The sequence below is a fragment of the Rutilus rutilus genome, assembly GCF_951802725.1.
Source record: "Rutilus rutilus genome assembly, chromosome: 20".
NCBI lineage: Eukaryota > Metazoa > Chordata > Actinopteri > Cypriniformes > Leuciscidae > Rutilus > Rutilus rutilus.
The window spans coordinates 13,049,788-13,070,879 of NC_140225.1; the positions used below are offsets into that span (position 1 = coordinate 13,049,788).

General features: G+C 37.5%; 1 protein-coding gene across 2 annotated transcripts; it reads right to left on the reverse strand.

The window, feature by feature from the left end:
* Positions 1–1,008: 1,008 nt before the first annotated feature.
* Positions 1,009–19,997, reverse strand: map3k21 (mitogen-activated protein kinase kinase kinase 21). Of its 2 annotated transcripts, XM_084390589.1 has the most exons (11): positions 18,334–19,457; positions 11,831–12,011; positions 10,138–10,286; positions 9,318–9,493; positions 7,844–8,084; positions 7,504–7,626; positions 6,899–7,003; positions 6,308–6,458; positions 6,032–6,126; positions 3,721–4,413; positions 1,009–2,576 (listed from the first exon to the last, which is right to left on the reverse strand). In XM_084390589.1, exons 1-11 carry the CDS (start codon positions 19,094–19,096, stop codon positions 2,203–2,205), a joined length of 3,051 nt encoding a protein of 1,016 aa, XP_084246715.1. In that variant the 5' UTR covers positions 19,097–19,457; the 3' UTR covers positions 1,009–2,202. The 2 variants fall into 2 exon arrangements, with proteins under 2 accessions (XP_084246715.1, XP_084246716.1); XM_084390590.1 differs by lacking the exon at positions 6,899–7,003 and having other exon boundaries at positions 18,334–19,997.
* Positions 19,998–21,092: the final 1,095 nt, after the last annotated feature.

Below are 21,092 nucleotides of genomic sequence, written 5' to 3' on the forward strand. Positions count from 1 at the left end.
AATTTGATATAAATGAGATGATTCTGGGCTCAGCCCTTTTATTGAGCCCTCCTGGAGCAAATAACCAGTCCGCATTTAGAACTGAACAGCTTTTAACATTAAATTGGTCACATGGGTAAAACATTAGGCAAAAACAGAGCTCAATACAACATACACTGTGCAGACACTAAAAGGCAAAACCAGTAAAACTATTTGCAGTGCATGTGAACCATGTAACAATCTCTCAAAACCATTTTACAATCCAAGACTTCAACTTTGGTGAAAAATGAATATTCTGTTGCTTAATTCCAAACTTCCACTCTTCCAAAAGGTTTTCTGTCTTTTACACATCTGTGTCCTTCATGTTTGGGAATCAGTCCAAATGAAACTGCTTTAAAAGTTTGATCTCTGCAGTTCTCCGATAACAGGAGAAATGATTGTGCTTGGACAATAACACCAAATGAATTCCTCAAAAACGGGCATCATATTATTGTTACTTCATCATAAAAGTAATGTTCATTGCAAGACATAAAAAAGAGGCACCACAATGTCTCTTGAGTCCTTTGTTCTGATAAATCTTAATGTGCAGTTGTATATCTAAACTAGTAGTAATCATTACGTCTTTATATATATATATATATATATATATATAATACCAGCATAAATGTAATGAACAATCATCATTACATGACTCGGAAATTCCAGTGATACACAACATATTTTGTTCTTCCTTTAAAACATCTCCACATAATGGGTATTTTTAAACAGTCAGAGTCCTTGTGAAACCCTGTGATCATTTACGAACAGACAGCACATTTACTCGGAATATAATTACCGTAAATACAGTAAATAATTCTAGTTCACACTATAAGGAAAAGCTTTTCAATACTGTATGCAAGTTGTTTCTCAAACACATCTTTACCAACAAACTAAGGGTTTTAGTACTCTTCCATGTGACAGGCTAGAACCACAAAATAATGTTTCAATTTGTTCAATAGTGCATGTTCTAAGTCACAGTCTCCACATCTTGAAGATACAAAACAGTATTTATAAATGTCACACAGAGAGAACAGAAAAGCAAGATACTGAACTACTTAAGTCCACAATAGACAATGAACAAGTTCATAATTCAGTCTTCTACACAGGGTAATTGAGAAAACAGTTTGAAAGACTAGCAGCTAGAAGAGCATTGGGGTTTTGCGGCAGCAGTTTAAATCACTAAGATACAGTATAATGCTTAAGTATATTTTAATAATAACTAAACATTCTGTGAACCTACTGCAGCTTAAACTCAAAATCAAGCTACTCAGATGGTAACAGTGTAGCATCCTGGTGCTTCAATTAATTTATTAGTGGATTTATAGTATAATGTGATATTTAACAACAAATTAAATTAAGGTTTTTAAGGAAATAGAAAAGCAATAATGATTGACACCATCAATATAGTTCATTCATCACTATTTGGCAGTATAATGTGATGTTTATATATAAATATATATTTATACTGTATATTTTTGCTCCCCATTGGGTTTGATCAACAATACTTCCATAATTAGTTATGCAATCTAAAAGATATAGACATGTATTCACTTCTAAAAGACATAATTAGTTAAAAATGAATTTGAATTAAAGCTAAAAAAAGGAGAGAGTCCATTAGGTGGGTATCCAATGTAGCTTTTAGAGGGAAAAATAAAAGAAGAATGTTGGAAAAAAAACTAGCAGAAATAAACTGATTATTGCAATGCTGACCACAGCAGGGTCCAGGAGTCAATTTGTTAGTTTGGTCAATCGCATCCGCGATGGAACTTCATATGTACAACTATTAATAATTATACTATATAAACACTGTGGGCCCTGTTTATGCCTTTCATATGACATCACATGATACAGAATCAAACAATACAAAAACGTCTGAACATTAAAAAAAGAAATCAGTAGTTTCTAACAGAATCTGAGATTTTGTTCATGTGTACTGATCAGATCACTGCAATTCTACTGCAAGTTCAGTGGAATGTTGATCATTCACTTCATATACGTCACTTCATATTAAATTACATATCAAAGTAAACAGCATATAAATAAAGGTACTACAGAATATCTCCAGCAGCAATGGCTCAAATATTGGTCAACGGCCATGATGTTAATCTTGGAAAAACAAAACAACTAAATGTCATGTGGAACAGATTCAAGACGAAAGTAATTGTGTTCCAGATGCAGCTTATTTCAGGATAAAAACTCTTTCTCCAGTTCAAAGACAGATAGCCGACCTGGTGTGCTCTGTATTCGACAGAGGGGAACCGTGCAGTCTCGTTTTTGACCCTCTGTGTCCATGTCCAGTAAAGAGCAGCCCATTTTGACCTCTGAGGGGAGGACCACGTCCAAGTTTTGGGCACTCTTCTCCCCAGAGTAGTGCCCGAGTGAATAGCTCTTGTTGCGACTTTTTAGAAGACCCCAGGAGTGAGATTTGCTTCTTAGAGAAAGCGGTCTGGGTCTAGATACTGGTTCCTTCTCTTGAGCAGGCTCTCTGTCAGACTTCTTTTTTGCGGTAGTGGTAGCGGAATCAGTTGGACTGGCCTGGCAGTTACTGCTGCCGTTAACTAAAGCAAAGAGAGTAACATGGTTAATAAACAATATTTGAAAACAAAATTTCACTGATATGGGTTGATGCAGTAATGAGCAAATCTGTATCGGCCGGTATTCAGTTTAATTTTAAATACTCATTTTCATCTGTTTTTATATTTAGATAAAATACAACCGATATAAAACCATTTTAAATGGTACAAGTGAAATACCTCACAATTTTATAATGTACAGCATGGAAAATTTATATTGTAGATAGATAACAGTGTTATTAAATTAGCAGTGTTTTATTAGATGATTATGAAGCAATGGTAAAAATAGATGCTTGTCTGCTAATTTTAGATATTTTAAAGTATCGGTATCTGCCAATATCCAGTCATCTTACATACTTGTTTCCATCTATTTTTACATCTAGACAAAACACTTCTTAAATATATAATCGTTATAAAACCATTTTAAAAGCTACAAGTGAATTTAGACTTCACAAAATATACAGATAGATAGACAGATAGACAGATAGATAGATAGATAGATAATGTACAGCATGAAAAATGTATATTTCAGATAACATTTAAAAATTAAGGGGTTATTAAAAGGTATATGTTTATTATATTTTCAGCTTTCTTTAGTGTGTAATGTTGCAGTTTGAACATAAAAAAAGGTCTGGAAAGTTCCAAAACACAAAGTCCACTCCAAAGGGAGTTATTATCTATATCAGTAAGCACTCTGTCTGAACTCCCTGAAACGCCTCGATTGTAGTCTTCAGTTTTCTGTCAGGATTATTTCTAATTTAAATAATTCTTGCCCAAGGCATACACACACAAAAAAAAGGCGAGGCCTGGTTGAGTTGAGTTAGTAGTGTGTTGAAACTTGCAGTTATGGCCAAATTTCAAATTTTTCGTGAGAAGTTCTCCTGAGCGTACAAATACTAAATTAATAATCTAAAATATCCATTTTACATTCTGTAAATAATGTTGAGGGGTCTAAATTAACTTGTAGCATTTAAAACAATCAATTTTATATTGATAATATATTTTAGAAGTTTAATTTTTTAATTATTTAGACAAAATAGAAAAGATATTTAAAACTGGCCATTTATTGGTTATCAGAGATAATTCCAATATCGTGATCAACCCTTAAGAATATCAGCACATGACTCACTGGTCTGACACACAGCAGGACTGGACTTCTTTCTCCTAAGCCGAGAGCTGGATCCAGAAGCGAGATCTTGCACAGGGGTTGAGGGGAGAACTTCACTAGTGCCTGTATTCTGATGTGTCCGGGAATTGCTTGTTGGAGTCTCGTTCATTAGGTTGTGCACAGACCCTTCACAATCAGACTGCAGGAGGCACTTGGTGGAGTTGCACTCAGAAATCGATGACATGGCGAGCAGGTTTACAGGCCCAGCGGTAACCTCGTCCTTGCGTGAACGGCCACCAGGGGGGCTGGTGCTGCGGCGGAAGCGAGTAGCACGCTGAAACAGGCCCTCTCGTTTCTTCTTCTCCTCACGTGGCTCTGGTTCCTCATTGGTAGCACCCTTACAGACCTCTCGCAGGTCAAAGCCAAATGCGACAGATGCCAGGATGGAGGCACAGCCATAGAGAACAGAGTCTGTGCGCCGGCATGTGGTGCTGCGCTTTAGGCTGTTGGTGGGTGTGTGCTGAGGTGTGGTGCTGGTGGAACTTGTGGATGTTGTTGGATCGTCCTGGCTCTCACCTCCACCAGCCGGCCCCTGGCTCTCCCCCTGTTCATCTTTCCACAGAGGTAGATCGATATACACCTGGTTGGGGAACTTGAGTTGCTTTGGTTTGTTGTCAGATCCATCAGCAGAGCATACTTCATCTTTACTGGTTCCTGAAAAAAAAAAAAAGATGTTAAGTTAGAGACTATTATGTGACTCATGATCTTTGCTCCCTTTCCTCACCAGAAAACTTTGATTGAAGATATTATGTAACTTCTGAAATCACATAGCCATACAGACCTTATGCATCAGAGAAACAAGCACGCAGCCATCTTAAAAATGTTGTCTTTGAACTTACTGTAGCTCTGTATATTTCTATGGCATCACTGTCAAAGTAATTAGCTGGTGAGGTGGATTTACTTATTGTAGAGGTAACGAAAGGTATCATGAGGATTGTAATGTTTGAAGTGGATGTCATAACAAATGTCAGTAGATCTTACCATCATGCTGTGGAAATACAAACCGGAAGACAGAACACAACGAGCACAGCGCTGAAAGGGGGCGGGGCTACATAAGGTCTATAGCGTCAATATATGACTTGATATGCTCTTCACAATTCCCCCCTCTTTCTGGTCTCAATGAAACTTGGGGAAAGCAGCTCGGTCTAGAACTTGACGGGGAGCTGAGGAATGATGCTCTAGCTAAAATAAATTTGATGTGTATCTGTGCTCCTTTGAATCTTGTCCAATTTAAAGCTGTTCACAGAATTCATTTCACCAAAGCAAAATTTAAGAAACTTTCTTTAACAGAAGACGACAGTTGCAATACATGCTCACTATCCCCAGCAGATCATATTCATACATTTTTACACATGTCCTAAATTGTATTCATTTTAGTCATCTTTTTTGATACATTGTCAAAGGCCATTAATATTTCTTTGCACTTATGTTATTGCTTTTGCTTCATTGGTAGCCAGAAGCCAAATAATGCTACATTGGATATTTTCACGCCCCTCTCTAATTTGTCCTTTCTATATTTGGAAAATATTAAACAGACAATTAGGGATTCTGTCAACTCATTTTACAAAATGTTTCTTTATTTTATATTATTTTATTTGTTTGTTTAATTGTTTTTATTATATATATATATATATATATATATATATATATATATATATATATATAATTTTTTTCCCCTTTGCTTTTGTAGGATTCTTTGGGATGGGTAGGGATAATGGGGCTGTTCTGGTTATTTGCATAGTTTGATTAATCTAACTTTATAGATGTTAAAAATAAAGTAGGTTGTGATGATGTTTGCCATGTATGCCATGCATATAATGTCAATTAAGAATCTGCCTAAAAAAAATACCGGTTTCAACTTTCTACAAAGTAGCACGACTGTTTTCAACATTGATAATTATAAGAAATGTTTCTTGAGCACCAAATAAGTATATTAGAATGATTTCTGAAGGATGGCTGGTAATGGAAGTAATGGCTGCTGAAGATTCACATTATTTATTCACAGGAATAAATTACATTTCAAAACACTTAATACATAATGTATTTTTTGATAATCTTTTGATAAAAAGCTAATAAAACATGCTAAAAGAAGAATGCAGTGAACAAGCAATAAAACTTTCGATTCTGAGCTGTGCAGACAGTGATTAATGTCATGTCAAGAAGGTGGTTTCAGGGAACTTGTTCTTTGTTACCTGATTTAAAGATCCAACAAAGAGCAATGAAAACTGAGTACATGGAAAAAGTAAATGGAAGATGAGCTTTCTTTACATACCCTGCTCTGCAAATAATGCAGCCAATGGAACAGATTTCTGGGATTTCATAAGACTAGTGGACCAGGGACTGCTTCCATCTGAGAGAGGTCGAACTCTGAAGACAAAATGACAGTGGCACCCACAATTAATAACTCATGAGAACACACTAAAGTATGCATACTAAAGCAACTACATGCATTTGTTGAATAATTAAAATGTAACAAATGGTGCTTAAAGATAATATTTTTATCTAGGCTTTAAGAAGAGCAACACACAAAAATAAACACGGTTCCAACCTTTCAGCACAATTTCCTCTTTCCTTCGTCTGCACAGAGCTCGGCCCCCATGTGCGGCCCTTCTTCTTGAACCCTTTCTTAACATCTTCAAACTCCTCAGGTTTGTAATTGGTGCTTCGACCCCATGTTCTGTTGCTCTCGTCCAGGGTCACTAGAGATGAAGATACATAGAATTTGAAACAGAATTGCTAATACCAATGGAAATGTTCTTAAACTGACAGTCCCAATATCTGCCACACCACAGACTGAGATTCAATCTATTAGTCCTTCACAGCAGAACAGAAACAGCGTTTTTAGACAATTAAGGCAACCTCCACCACCCAGCAAAACAAGTGTTAGATCATTACAATCATTCTCGAAAACAGTTAATGGAGCTTCAGGAAGAACATTGTGAGAACATTAGTTTTAAATCTTTTTGGATTTTATACACTGAAAAGTGTTACTGTTGATGCAATCATCAGATCGAGTTTGGCAGCACCAGCTCAAGGTCTACAATAATGTCCTTGATTCCCAAAGCAAAATCATTACAACACAAACAATTAAAACTTCATGGCTTTGTGGCTTTGTCTCACAGGACCACAGTGTCCTTGCCTTTCTTCCTAAACCCGCTATGTGGTTTACACTCGCTTGAGATATCCACATCCTGGTGATACACAAACATACTGCTCCTTTGGCTAGTCTCACCTGGGTGGCTCACTGATGGGAAAAAAATAAGTTATAAATGTGTGACAAACACAGGATTCAGCAACCACTGGCAATGACCTGGATGCCACTTTTTTGTCACCATTTTTTTGTCACACTGAGTTACTCACAAATGGATTGATTAGTGTGACTGCCCTTGGTACATAATGTTTTTACTGTATTGAAACGGGCAAAACAATTAAACAGGAATGATATGCGCTAGTCCTGATATTAGCTAATAACAATGGAATGGAGAGACAATGGGTCTGTTATTTCAGATGCTTGTTTAAGTACTTTAAGATAATTTTTTTGAATTGGAAGATAAATGGTGGAAATTCTCTTTAAAATAAATATGATAATATTTAAACTTCTAAACCTACTTGGAAACAAAAATATGTCTTATATGTGTAAAAAAATGTTTACCCAAAATCTCAAAAATATTGAAAAGGTGTGGTAAATTGTAAAATAACAATGTGGCAGATGCTGTACGGATGTGTAAGAGAGCAGGCACTTACACTGAATGGCTCGGAGGCGAGGGATCAGTGTAGGGCTGCTGGGAGGGCTGGAGTTAGTGCTATTGAGGCTTCTCCTCTTGTCCATAGTTGGAGAGGCCTGAACTGTGATTTTATGCTGAAAATCTGATGAACAAATAAGGTTACCCACAAGTAATATTTAGTAAAAACACTTGAAACATTACTACATTTTACAATAACATTTTGCACATCAACCTTCTTTACAACTCTAATCTTACAAGAAAAAAAAAATTCTGTTAACAGTAATAAGAAACAATTTACTGAGATGAATTAATGTGACAACAAATTCATATGTAAACTAATAAGATAGTACGGCTCTAACCTGAGGGTAAGCTGATGCGGTTGCCATCTTTGAGCTTGAGGCGGCTGCGTTTGAACTTTCCCTTCCGTTTCTTAACATTGGGCTTGTCCTTGTTGAGTTGGAATATGAGGATGTTGAGTTCACGCTCAAGCACATTAATTTCCCGTTCGGCCAGCTGCTGTTCTCTCCTCTTCAACAGCTCTTCATGAGACTTCTGTTGAAGGGCTGCTCGCGTCAGTTCCTCCTCACGAGAACGAAGCTCCTGGTAGTGTCAAGAACATTTGTGATCAAGCACATTTTGCAAGGAATCTATCATTGGAAGAGTTTATCTAAAAACTACATGATGGTGAGTGAATGATGACAGACTTACATTTATGGCAAACTATGGCCAAACAATGACCAATAAATATAAATATTTGTATATACTGAATTACTGCCTAAGGAAGCAAAATGGGATAGTTCTCATGCTTATGAAACAACTCTTTGTCTATGAGCAAAAAATACATCACTGGTATGAATGGCAGTTTCACTTCCTTTGGCCTTGGAGAACAGAGCTCAGATTCCTCTCTACCTTGAACTGTTCAATTCAGATCAGCCTTCTTTTCTTGTTTTTACCCTTGAGCACCATAAACACAACAATAATACTAGACCTGTGAGTGAGTTATCCACAAAACAGCAGCACCATGTATAAGTTAGTAAATAAAAAAAAAATCAAATATCTTATGTTCCATCTTCACTTCTCTGGCTTACACTTCAATCTTAATATTGTGAATATGGTCATGTAAATCTTGCCTTTTGGTTAAAAGAATAAATCATCTTTGTGATAGTTAGTTTATTCATTCTCTTTATCTCTTGAACAGAATAATCCACATGTATAAAACATGCAGACAGAATTGTTAAGCATTAATCAAAACCGTTTTCCGCCCACATGGAGTAAAGCCGTTTGGCCTAATCTCTTATGAATAAGTTCTGTAAGAAGCTTTGGGGCACTCTGCCAAGAAACACACTTGGGCAGATGATTTAGACAATTAATTAATGAATTAACAATTTGTTTATTTACAATCGAGTAAAAGTTCACTTGGTGCATCACTTAACAAGGAAGATATTTGTGTGACAGGACTGTTCCTAAAGGAGTGGAAACATTCACTGATCAAGAATGACTTGCATGCGAAACACAATGTCAGGATTTCTACATGAAGTTTTAGCTGACTTGCAGGAAAAGGCATTCTTGATCAACCAATGGCAAACCCTTTCCAACATAACAAGCTGCTAAGATCGGAAGCAGCTTATCATATTAACTTCATTGAACACTTAAGGCCGTTTCATTGCTAACAGCTAGCTTTGTTAAGAGGATCAGTACAACCAAATACAGCTAACCTAATAAAATCTGAACCATATTTGATACAAAAACAATATAGGCCCACTGTCTCATAACAAAACTATAGGTAAAACAAGCTCAGAAATGAAAGAGAGTCTAAATCTTTTATCAACAGACCTTTTCTTTAGTGCGTAGCTCATCAAACATTTCCTGGATCTCCACTCTCCAGTCCTCCTGCATTGAATGGAAGGAGTCCTGCGGCATGGTGGCCATCACAGCCTCTTCTATGGCAGTCAGCTGCTCCAAAATGGAAGCAAAGGACGGACGGATATGGGGATCCTGCTCCCAGCATTCTATGAACAAAAAATATGTTGGAAGTGAACTCTTGTAGGTTATCATTACAATGGCCATGTGTTTTAATTCATTGCAGATTGCAGTGGGACTGGTTTATACTTAAACCCCATTCATATAGCCTACCATTCATTTCAATGAGTTTGCATAAAGTTAAACATTTCTCACAATGGTCACTGGAAATTGCAAAGTTAAATCGGGAGTGAGATCTGTGTCAATAGAGCTCACATTCCTCGAGTGCAGTCAAGACAGGACAGATAATTCACTCTTCTATATGATTGGTCTGTAAACACATACATGTATTATAATAAAATACTGCTTGGAAATTCATACATTGATCGTTTTTATTGATTATCCAACTTATTTTAACATAGCGGACATGGCCATTTGTAACTTGAATGTGTTACCATAGTTTTACCATCAATACACATGTGATTGCCTTTATTAAAGATATATCCAGATGTCACAGCACTAGGAATGCCCATGAGCAACTTGAGGTATGGAGACAAGCCACATGCAGTGACAAAGTCGCTGACGGTGTGAATGGGGCATCAGTGCCAAAATGTCAAAAATCTCATGGAGTGTTGATAACATATAGTGATGGGATAAACAGTGAGTAATATCAGTAAACCACTAGCAAACCTACCTTCCATGAGCTTGGCAAAAGGCTCGGGGCAGGTAGATGGAATAGGAAGGGTTAATTTGTTGACAGCAACTCCATAGGCAACTGCCAATCCGTCAATGCCACGGTAAGGAACCTCTCCAGTCAGTAATTCCCAAAGGAGGACTCCATAACTGGACAGAGAACAGAACACAGGGAAGTGTCAGTGTGGTATGGGTTGGTACTAATCACACCAGTTGGCTGAAAGAATAGTGCTTATGTATAATATTAACCAGGCAGGCAACTTTGGGGCCCTCTGTACTTTTTCCCTAATCAAAGGATGTACACTGATTGCACTTTTAAATTACGCGTGTATACATAAAGCATCTCAGATGCAAATCCTAATGGATCCCAAAGCAAACATTGTATGATCGCTAAATAACATTACTCCTCTTAACCTCAAAGAAAAGCAAAGAAAGGAAAAGACAATGTTCTAGCAATGTTAGGAAAGAAAGAAGGTAGAAGTGAAACCAATCATGTGTCTGAGCAAAGTGGCATGATAAATAAAAGATAAAAAAAAAAAAAAGATGAGACTTCACATTTAGCTTTCACAAACAAGGTAAAAGGGCGGTTGGAACACCTCCAAATTCTGTACTGATTGAAACTGACCCAAAGATTCTGTGAACCTAAAAACTAAATCAAACACTAGGCATTACATTTAAGCTCTGTTCTAAAACTCAGGCCCTGTTTACACCTGGTATTATGATGCGTTTTGGTTGACCAGATCACAAGTGGATGATGCTAAATACAGTTAAAAACGGGGTCTAAAACGCTTTGAGCTTGTCTACTTTCAACCACATCCAGAGATAGTTGAAAATGCGTTCGACCGGATTGCTTTCGTAGTGTAAACGCTCATGTGTTTGAATGTGTTCGAACAGTCACAAAAGACCACCTACTCTTCGCCTACTGACTTAATGCGTAAATATAATGGGAAGAGCGCTAGCCAGAGGGGATTTAACTTTGTTGGCTGAAGACCCAAGTTTGGTTTAAAGACGAAAAATGTACCAAGCACAATGTTCTCTCACCATTCCTGATTTCTAACACGCACTCACAGCTTTCAGTGTTGCGGCTATCAGAGCAAAATCGAAAGCTGATGCTCTCTGTATGTTTTTCTGTTGTCTCCGTCTGTGTTCATATGTAAATTGCACAAGCTTATTTTGTCCATTAGATCAAAAGATCTGAAAAAAACAACAACAAAAATAAATAAATTACCCCCCCTGAGAAATCAGGACAGAAGTTGTAAACGGGTATGTGTCTCCCTCATCTACTTGTGATCTGATCGACCAAAATGGATCTTAATACCAGGTGTAAACGGCCCTAGTGAGCTACCTTGCAGTCTATCGCCTACATATAGAGCAGCATCCAAACTGAAACTGATTCTCTTAAGTGACTGATTTGGAACACTTCCAATAGCGTTTGGAGTTTGCAAGCTACAGACACAATATTCTAATGCATTACACATTCAGTCTGTAATTATATTAAACTATGCTGTATCCATGAACAACACGTTACACTGACTTAGAATTTGTCCAAAATGATGCGTCATAGAAGTATAATTATGCCTTTTGGAAAAGCTTAAAATGATGCCCAAGCAATTGTGTCTATCCTCAAGTAACCAATTCAGTTTAATAACAGGCTTTGATCCAAACATTGCAATTAACTTAAAATAACAGCTTACCTCCAGACATCGCTCCCTTTAGAAAACAGAGAGGACTTGATGACCTCAGGAGCCATCCAGGAATAAGTGCCAGCAGCACTCATTTTGGTCGTTTTGTGCCACTCACGAGCAAGGCCAAAGTCAGTGATCTTCAGGATTTTTCGACCAATGTCATCATTCTCAATTTTTTCAAGTAATAAAACTAAAAAAAAAAGAACAGAGACAGGAGAAATGTTTTAGATATTTGTACTAAATTAATTTTGAGTTAATGGTTAAAAGTCTGCAGTATTTTCAAGATGAATTAGACAAATTGAGCTATTTTAAAGTATGATGGGAATGTTTTCAACGCGTGAGGCCTTAGCATTTGAGCGTTTATGTCAATGAATAACAATACAGGAATGCTAAGAGGGTAATCAAATTTCCACGCTTTTATCATGAAGTGGAATCTTCAAGGACACAGGTCTACATGAAGAACTCAGAGCGACATACAAGTCGCTCTAGTTTACAATACAGCCTCGTACCGAATGACAAATAACATGAGAATGTAGGCCAGTTGTCTTTGAAGTCCGGAACATCCTGAGGTCAGGAGTAGTATTTCTCACCGGTTCTGTCCTAGACAATATTCCAACTTGAGACCTTTATCAACATCAGTATGTAATAAATAGGGAGGCCCTCAGTTGATAACTACATGTCTGATTAATCTGACCTTGACTCCCTTGCCATTATCATGATCTGAGGGGGTAACTAAGTAGTGTTATTTGTGGACACATTTCATTAAACACTTAACTTTCCCAGGCTTCATCCAGCATACATTGGAGAGTACTGGCCTTGACTACACTCCCAGTTTACACAGTTGTTACAATTTAAGACATTTAGTATAACTGTAACATTTTCATTCGTTCAGTACAAGAATAGAGCACTAAAAATCATAATTTTCATTTATTAAAGCAACGAGCCAGAGAAAGGTAAAACTATCAGTTCCATAATGAGGATTTAGATCCTTTACACTTGTCTTAAGGGGTTAGTTCACCCAAAAATGAAAATTACCCCATGATTTACTAACCCTAAGTCATCCTAGGTGTATATGACATTCTTCTTTCAGACGAATACAATCAGAGTTATATTAAAAAATGTCCTGGCTCTTCCAAGCTTTATAATGGCAGTGAATGGCCGTTTCTGTTTTAAAGTCCATCAAAGTGCTGATTTGCGTAGTATGCGTACGGTCGTCTGCAGGAGTTTTAAATATGATATTTTATTTTATGATATTAGATATTTTTCTTACATGAACATCACTTCACTTCAGAAGGCATTTATTAAACCCCCAGAGCCGTGTGGATTACTTTTATGATGGATGGATGCACTTTGATGGACTTCAAAACAGAAACGGCCATTCACTGCCATTATAAAGCTTGGAAGAGCCAGGACATTTTTTAATATAACTCTGATTGTATTCGTCTGAAAGAAGAATGTCATATACACCTAGGATGACTTGAGGATGAGTAAATCATGGGGTAAATTACATTTTTGGGTGAATTATCCCTTTAGTTTCTTTTAAACCCATAAACATGCTGGACACTGGGAATAAAAAGAACCAGACCGTTTTACATGTGAACTTTTATAAGTCTCTTTTTAAGATAAAAGGCTTGTTAAAAGGCATGTTAGCAAGGTCTCAGGTAAAATTGTCGACAAAACTATCATTTTGGGACAAACATGAAGATTGGAATTCCATTTCGAACAGGTTGCACCTGTTTGATGCTTTCAGGTTAATCTCAGCTGTTGGTTTCTAACCCTTTAAGGTTTCCTTTCCATTAAGTAACAACACAACACCAAACAACAGTTTAAGTATAATGAAATAAAAGACAATTTTACATACCCACAACCTATTATACAATCAGTTTTAATATTGGATACATTTAGCAAACCAAAAAGCCAAGTTGGATATGAATGTGGTCTTATTACTAAAGAAAAATCCACTTTTCTGACAAAGATGTTCTGGTCACATGTGAACCTGAAATATAAAATAAATTAACTTCTAAACTAATAGTACTTTGCTACAGTCTAGCTCTTATTCATTCCCACTTTTGTAACATGTCTTTTCTTGGCTCAGATTTCTATGGTGTCCATTTTATGGAGCAGAAAATCACCTTTAGATCATGAGACAATAACCTGTTTGCCACGGTCCTCTATCTATCCAAAAAGGCCATTGGGTCTCATTCACTGAGCATGCGTACGCACAATTTTGTGTGTGAAATCCACATACGAACGGTTTCACGAACAAATCATGATTCACCAAAAACTTGTGTACTAAAATGTATTCAACATTTACGAAAAAATACAGGAACTTACAGGAACACAGGTCTGTGTAAAAGTAGTTTGAACTGGTTTTGAGAATGACACACTTGGCATTGCTCGAGGAGTGCAATATGTTTGACGAAAGTGACGAAAGGCTGTAAAGGAAAGCTTGTGCGGAAAGCCCTTATATGGAGATGGTTTGGACACGGCCACTCATTTATAATATTTCAAATTCAATAACATTAGAATGAGATTAAGAACAAATTCATGTGTGTATGAACATGTTGTGAATTAGGTGGAGATCTGTTGTGAGAAATTCCACTGTGTGTATACAAAATCCATGTAATTATTAGTGAACAAGACCCATTATTCTCTACACTGTCAGTCAGAGTATGTGTTTGTGTGTGTGTGTTTGTGAGAGAGAGAGAGAGAGAGAGAGAGAGAGAGAGAGAGAGAGAGAGAGAGAGAGAGAGAGAGTATTTTGGAGAGCACACATGCTTGAGATTCCTTAACATTACACTTCATGTGCCTGAAATTGCAAAACTGAGTTTTGAAGTGTGGCACAGTGCCGAGTTTCACAGGGACTGCTGGCAACAGTTCTGCAATATTCTTTACCCCCAATCAGGGGAAGCTCCCCATCTTGGAGAGAAAACAGCAGCTATTGAGGAGATTAAAAATAATGAAAATAAGCCTTTCAGGCCCAGGAGTCGGGGCATTCTCGGGTTGGCAGTCACCTAGCAACCAGTGCTTGACCATTCCATTGTGCAAACTTATGTTAAGCTTTTGCCCCCTCGTTAGCGACATTCCTTTGAGTGAGGTATTAAAAGATTAGGGCACAAAAACATCATTTCACTCACTATTTGCTATATCTTAAAGATAATCATTGATCAGATAAGCAAGACTGGGCCAAAGCAAATCTTATTTCATTTCTTATTTTTGAGAGAGAGTATTTGACTTTGCTGTTTGTGCCTCCCTAAAAATGTACCCTCCACCTTTAACCTGCTAAACAATGTACCGCCGCAACCTGAATGGGTAAGGACGGAGTCCCCCTAAAAAAAACACAGCAGAAAGGGTCTGGCTCATGATGGGTTGCTGTTCTGCACTGAGCAAACACACGTTATTTTTTCAATTAAGGTCAGCAAGCTTCCAATGTTGTTTGTCACAATCCTGTGGAGAGATGAACAAACTGAGCTGCGTTAACAGTAGCACTGCCATGCTGAACGGGGGCAGGGTGCCACATTGCGTCTATTGTTGATAGTGGAATGCCGTCTATTTTATTGCTCTAGAAATACTCTGCTAATTTAACAAAAGGTAGAATGCTATAGAGAATGACAATAATGGCAATGCGTTTGCAGACAGAAATCATCTACACTACCGTTCAGTACGATTTTTTCTAAAGCAATTAATTTATTCAGCATTAATTTGATCCAAAGGGACAGTAAAAACAACAATGCTGCAAAAAAATATTTGAAATTTATTATTTATTATTATTCATCAAAGAATACTGAAAAAAAAAAAAAAAACCCGTATCATAGTTTCCAAAAAAAGTTTAAACAGCTCAACTGTTATGTATCAGCATAATATAATGATTTCTGAAGGAATGTGATGCTGAAAACTGGAGTAATGATGCTGAAAATACAGCTTTGCCATCACAGGAATAAATTACACTTTAAATTATTAAATTACAAATGAATTACTGTACTTTTGATCAAATAAATGCAGCCTTAGTGAGCAAAAGTGACTTTTTTTTTAAACATTAAAACCCCCAAACTTTTGAATGGTAGTGTAGCTATTAGAAACAGCTTGTTAATAAATGAATGGAATTAAGAGAGCCGCTGAATGGATTTACATTATCATGGTACCAAGCTGATCAAATCTCTGCAGCACTGAGTTACATATTTTTTTTGTGAGGATTAATTAGAAAGCTAAACTATTCTATTAACAAGTTACTTAACTTCTGAAAGCAATATCTGAAATGTCTCTTTTAGGTATTAAGCATACCTGAGGCAGATAAGTGTAAGGGTCTTTCCCAACTTCATATATGACTGTGAAACATGATAGCACAATCTCTAGTCATGCAGTGTCCCCTGCAGCTATAGTAATGTTTTAGAGAAAAAAAGAAAAAGAAAAAAACATTTGCATAAAAGAAACTCTTTCAATAAATTCTGTAATACGTGAAGGGCAACAAAAAACACCTACACCATTTCAAATGGTCTGATAATTGTTCCTTGGCAGCACTGAAACAATACAACACAATAATACTCACCACCAGTGTATGTGAAATAGACTTTATAACACCAATTATTTGATCATCAAAAAAACATTTATATACAGACGTAGTGCTTCTTTATGCTATTTTCAGACCAGAGTTTTCTGAACCTTGTTAGCAGATAGCCGGTTTCTCAAGGACACCAGCTGTTCAAACTCTAACCTCTTAACTTCACAACCTGCCTATGGTCACACTCATTCAAAACCTATCATTCCCCACAGCTCTTTTGAAAGGTTTGAAGATAGCCAGTGTTTTTTTTTTTTACTTGTTGGCTGTGTAACTCTAGACTCAAGACTCTGCTGAAGCACATGACTCAAATCCACTGTTGAAATGCAGGTGCAGTTTTCAAATAGCCTGCTCTTTAGTCAGGGACAATTGGGGTGTGGAGAAAAAAAAATGCAACCTTAAATATCTCTTGATGACTGAAGGGCCGCCAACATTTACAAATGTAATTTTATCTTAGTTTAGTAGTCAAGCATTTTCACCCAGATGTACACATTGTGTATTATTTTATACTTGGTGCATTTTCAAGAAAAAAACGAAATAATATTTACATTTGCATTTATTCATTTAGCAGATGCTTTTATCCGGTAACTTCTTATAAATGAGAAATACAACAAAGGATTCATCTTAACCCTATGATGCCTACTGTATTATATTTGATACGAAGGCCTCTATTTTTAAATCATCAAACATAATCAAAACTTTTCAGTTGTAACAGACTTCTGTCATCTGATCTGATTGATAATTTATACATTTTTAGCAAGTAAAAGGCATTTTAGTATAATTGTAAAAATGTCCACCTTCAGGCCCTGGTACACATGCTTTTTTGCTGTGAACTCTTTAATGATTTTTATAGTAAACAAACATAATAATAACTTTTATATTGTTAGTAATGTCAAGATGAACACTTACTGGACTGAACTAGCTTCGCTTTACTTGATTATCCATACATCATTTTTTTGGGGGAAAATCATGAAGTATCAAATATTATACATCAGGCTTTTAAGGAATGTTTATTTATACATATCTAAGTCATCACTGTATTGCATTACATTATAGGTTACAGGTAATAATAAATACTGAGCTTCTTTGATCATACAACTATAAGCTTTTAAAATATCATCTCACTAAGACATTTTATTGAGATATAGATTGACAAGGGATATTTATAAGCATTTTAAATATTCTGCTATACTATTAGAATTATTTCATTGATTTACATTACAAACCATCATCTTTCATCTTGTTAGACATGAATAACCTTTTTCAAACAGTTTAATAAACTGTTTCATTACAAAAAAAATCATGTCAGGCTTTACAGGATTAATGATATGGGAAATGCTGGCAATGTTTCAAACACTTTCTAGAACTGCACAGGCAAGATCAGGAAGGAAATGTATGGTTTCTTTTGTGTGTGTGTAAATTAAACATTTAAAGTTTTGCAGCTAATGTACTCAGACATAAACTAATGCTGAAGTTGCTAGAAGGACTTGGAAGGATCCAGTGTCTTAAACATTAACTACAAAGGCTCTATTCAAATCTTAGGGCATCCATCAATTTTATAGCTTTTCTTCTAGGGTTAGATTTCACTATAGCCAGTGGCTTCCTTTGAGAAGCATATTGCTTTTAGAGAGAAGATACAGCTCCTATGGCTTCATATATAGGCAACATTAAATACAGTTAGACTGGCAGGATATTCCATGATGACCTAGGTTATAAGGTCTTTCAAGAGCACGTGGTTCTGTTCCCCTCCTTTAAGGTACAAACAGAGGCATATGGGAAAGGTTGATGTGCTAATGATAAAGCTTTGTAAAGGAGGGTGGGGATTAATTATTAACGTGCTAATTGCGAAAGGAAATACCAATGTGACAACCAAGTGTGCGTTTCTACAGTAGAGCAAATACCAGAAATTCTTGGTCTAGATAAGGAAGCATTAATGAGTGTGTGGTGATTATCTTACTGTTGCTGGACTTCAGGTCTCGATGAATAATGGGAACCACGGCCTCCTCGTGGAGATAGTGCATGCCTCTGGCGATCTGGACGGCCCAGTTCACGAGGATATGAGGGGGGATCCTCCTGCTCGTCAAGGCGCGGTTCAGAGTCCCTCCACGGGCATATTCCATGACAAGACACAGGTTGGGCTCGTCCAAACACACCCCCTCCAATTTAATAATGTTGGGATGTTGAAGCATCGAGAAAAGTTTGGCTTCTTGCTTAACACTGTCTGCAGTAGCTGTAATGTCCTCGTCGGGGTCCTGTCGAGCTGCCTTCACCGCGACCTCCTGGTCCTTCCAGGCCCCCCGGTAGACTTTGCCAAACCCTCCGACGCCGATGATTTCTTGTAGAACGAGTTCAGAAAAAGGTATCCGAACAGGGGCGGGCGGGTCACTCTCGCGAGCCCCTACAGCTCTGTAAATAGCTGGTTGGTAGGTAACATAATTAGATGGGAAGATGCCCACGCGATGGTTAATTTTTCCAGTCCACCAGCCTTCGTCTCCCGAGATGGCAGCGTCCTTAGACAGGACCTCCACCACGTCTCCTCGCCGCAGGCTGAGCTCGTCCTCCCCGCTGGCCTCGTAGTCAAACACCGCCGTCCAGAGCGAGCGGGGACACACGGGGGCAGAGTGAGCCCAAGCCCTCGAGTTGGAGGACTCCGTCCAGACATGGTCTTGGAGGCTCAGGCGCCCCTCACCGTTTGGGAAAACGGCCTGGGGAACATCCATGTCTCGGTGCCTGCAGGAGCACCATAGGGTGCCGTGATGTCAAATCAAAGTAAACTAGTCCAGTAGTCGTATTTCCCCAATGACACACACACGCACGCACGCACGCACAAAAAGTTCCTAACAAACCCAGCCAGGGCACGTTATACCATTAATGGAGAGTGGGTCAGGTCAAGTCCGGCTTAATAGAGGTTAAGAGACGCATTGCTTTGTTTCCACGTAAGCCAGCTAAATTAACCAATCTGGGAATGAGAAATGTCTCTGAAGCACGGACATCAGCTTTAGCCTAAACTCTTGCTTCACGAACTTTTTTGTTTACATTATAGAGTAAAAACTACATTATCAGCCTGTCGATTCATGCGTCACCAAAAACACAAATACAAGTAAAACAACATACCTAACCAGGAAAGTCGATAGAGTTTTCAAGCCGTGAGGCTACAGGTGCAAAGTACCTGCTCATCCTAGACGAATGAATCAAGCTAAATATACACACGATTATTTCACTACCCAAAATAAGTTACTTATTAACTTACGTGTCTACTTGTACAAAACCCCCTCGTAGCCATTCTCTGGCTGGTTAAAACACATTGCACGAGCAGGCTAAATAGCTGTGCTAACGCGTTAGCTTTATCTCTCTCTCTCTCTTCGAAGTTCACGAACTAGTAACCGCGGCTCCCAAAAATTCTTCCGTCGCCAAGTACAAGTCGCGCGCGCACAGCAGTGAGCGTTTCCTCAGGCTCCCGAGCACTTCAGTCGTCCGCCAGCTTTCCAAAACTTGATGGCTTTTCCCCCTCTCCTGTGGATCTAAATAGTTTTTCTGAGCTAGGAAAACTTTGTTCGGTCAGTTTATGTGTGCACCGCCATCACTTCTACGCTTCTCCGACACAACTGACCCTAGAGGAGGAGAGAAGGAAAAGGTGGAAATCGATTGGTCAGAGGAGTTCACGTGACACTATGCGTGAGCGCAAAACAACAAGTGGGAACTGCGAACCTTTCTCTTTTTTTCAATCTGCGATGGTACTTCTCAAGATTTGCTTTAGCCTACAATTTATAACATGCAGCTTAAATATATAAGATATAAAGACTGATTGGCCGTGTTGAACAATTCAGGATTGTTTATAGACCTACACCTGTAATGATAGCCTACACTTATCAGATGATTTCAATTGAGTAATAAACAAACATAGGCTACATACAATTCCAATAGCTTAAAGCACATAGGAAATCCTTAAATATCATAGGCTAATGAGATATAAAGAGTAGGCCTATAACTTTTATGTTATATTAATTCACTGACTATTAGAAAGGGAAAACGCTAGCCTATCTCTATACAATTTTTACATTAAACTCATAAACACGCATTTGGGTCAGTGAAGAACCTTTAAAATCCATGAAGCCTTTCCATTGCACAAAAGATTCTTTAAAGTAGAAAAAACGTTCTTTAGATTAAAATGTTCTTCACACTAACAAAAAAGACAGTCATGGCCAAACTATTGTGAGCCATGATGTTTTTCTAATATAGCCTATAGGCTATATATTAGTGCTGTATCAACTGCATCTAACATGAACGTTTTTGTTTACATATGTGTGAATATATTATTATTTTTATATAGATGATATATATGTCAGACTGTGTGTGTTTATATATACTGTACACACACACACACACACACACACACACACACACACACACACACACACACACACACACACACACACACACACACACACACACACACACACACACACACACACATTGTATATAGCTCCATATTTAAAAAAAAAAAAAAAATGTGTAGCCTACATTTAAGCCAGGTTGAAAAAGTGCTGTTGATTATGGTTGTGTGTTAAAAAATATTTTAAATTTTTAACTTATTGTACATAATCAATTTTAAACATTTTAGCTAGGCCCACTTGAACTTTTCTGCTATTTATGTAAGTTAAAGATGCTGTCCAGCTTCCCTGGCTCCATCTCAGTCAGAACAGTTGATTTTCCATG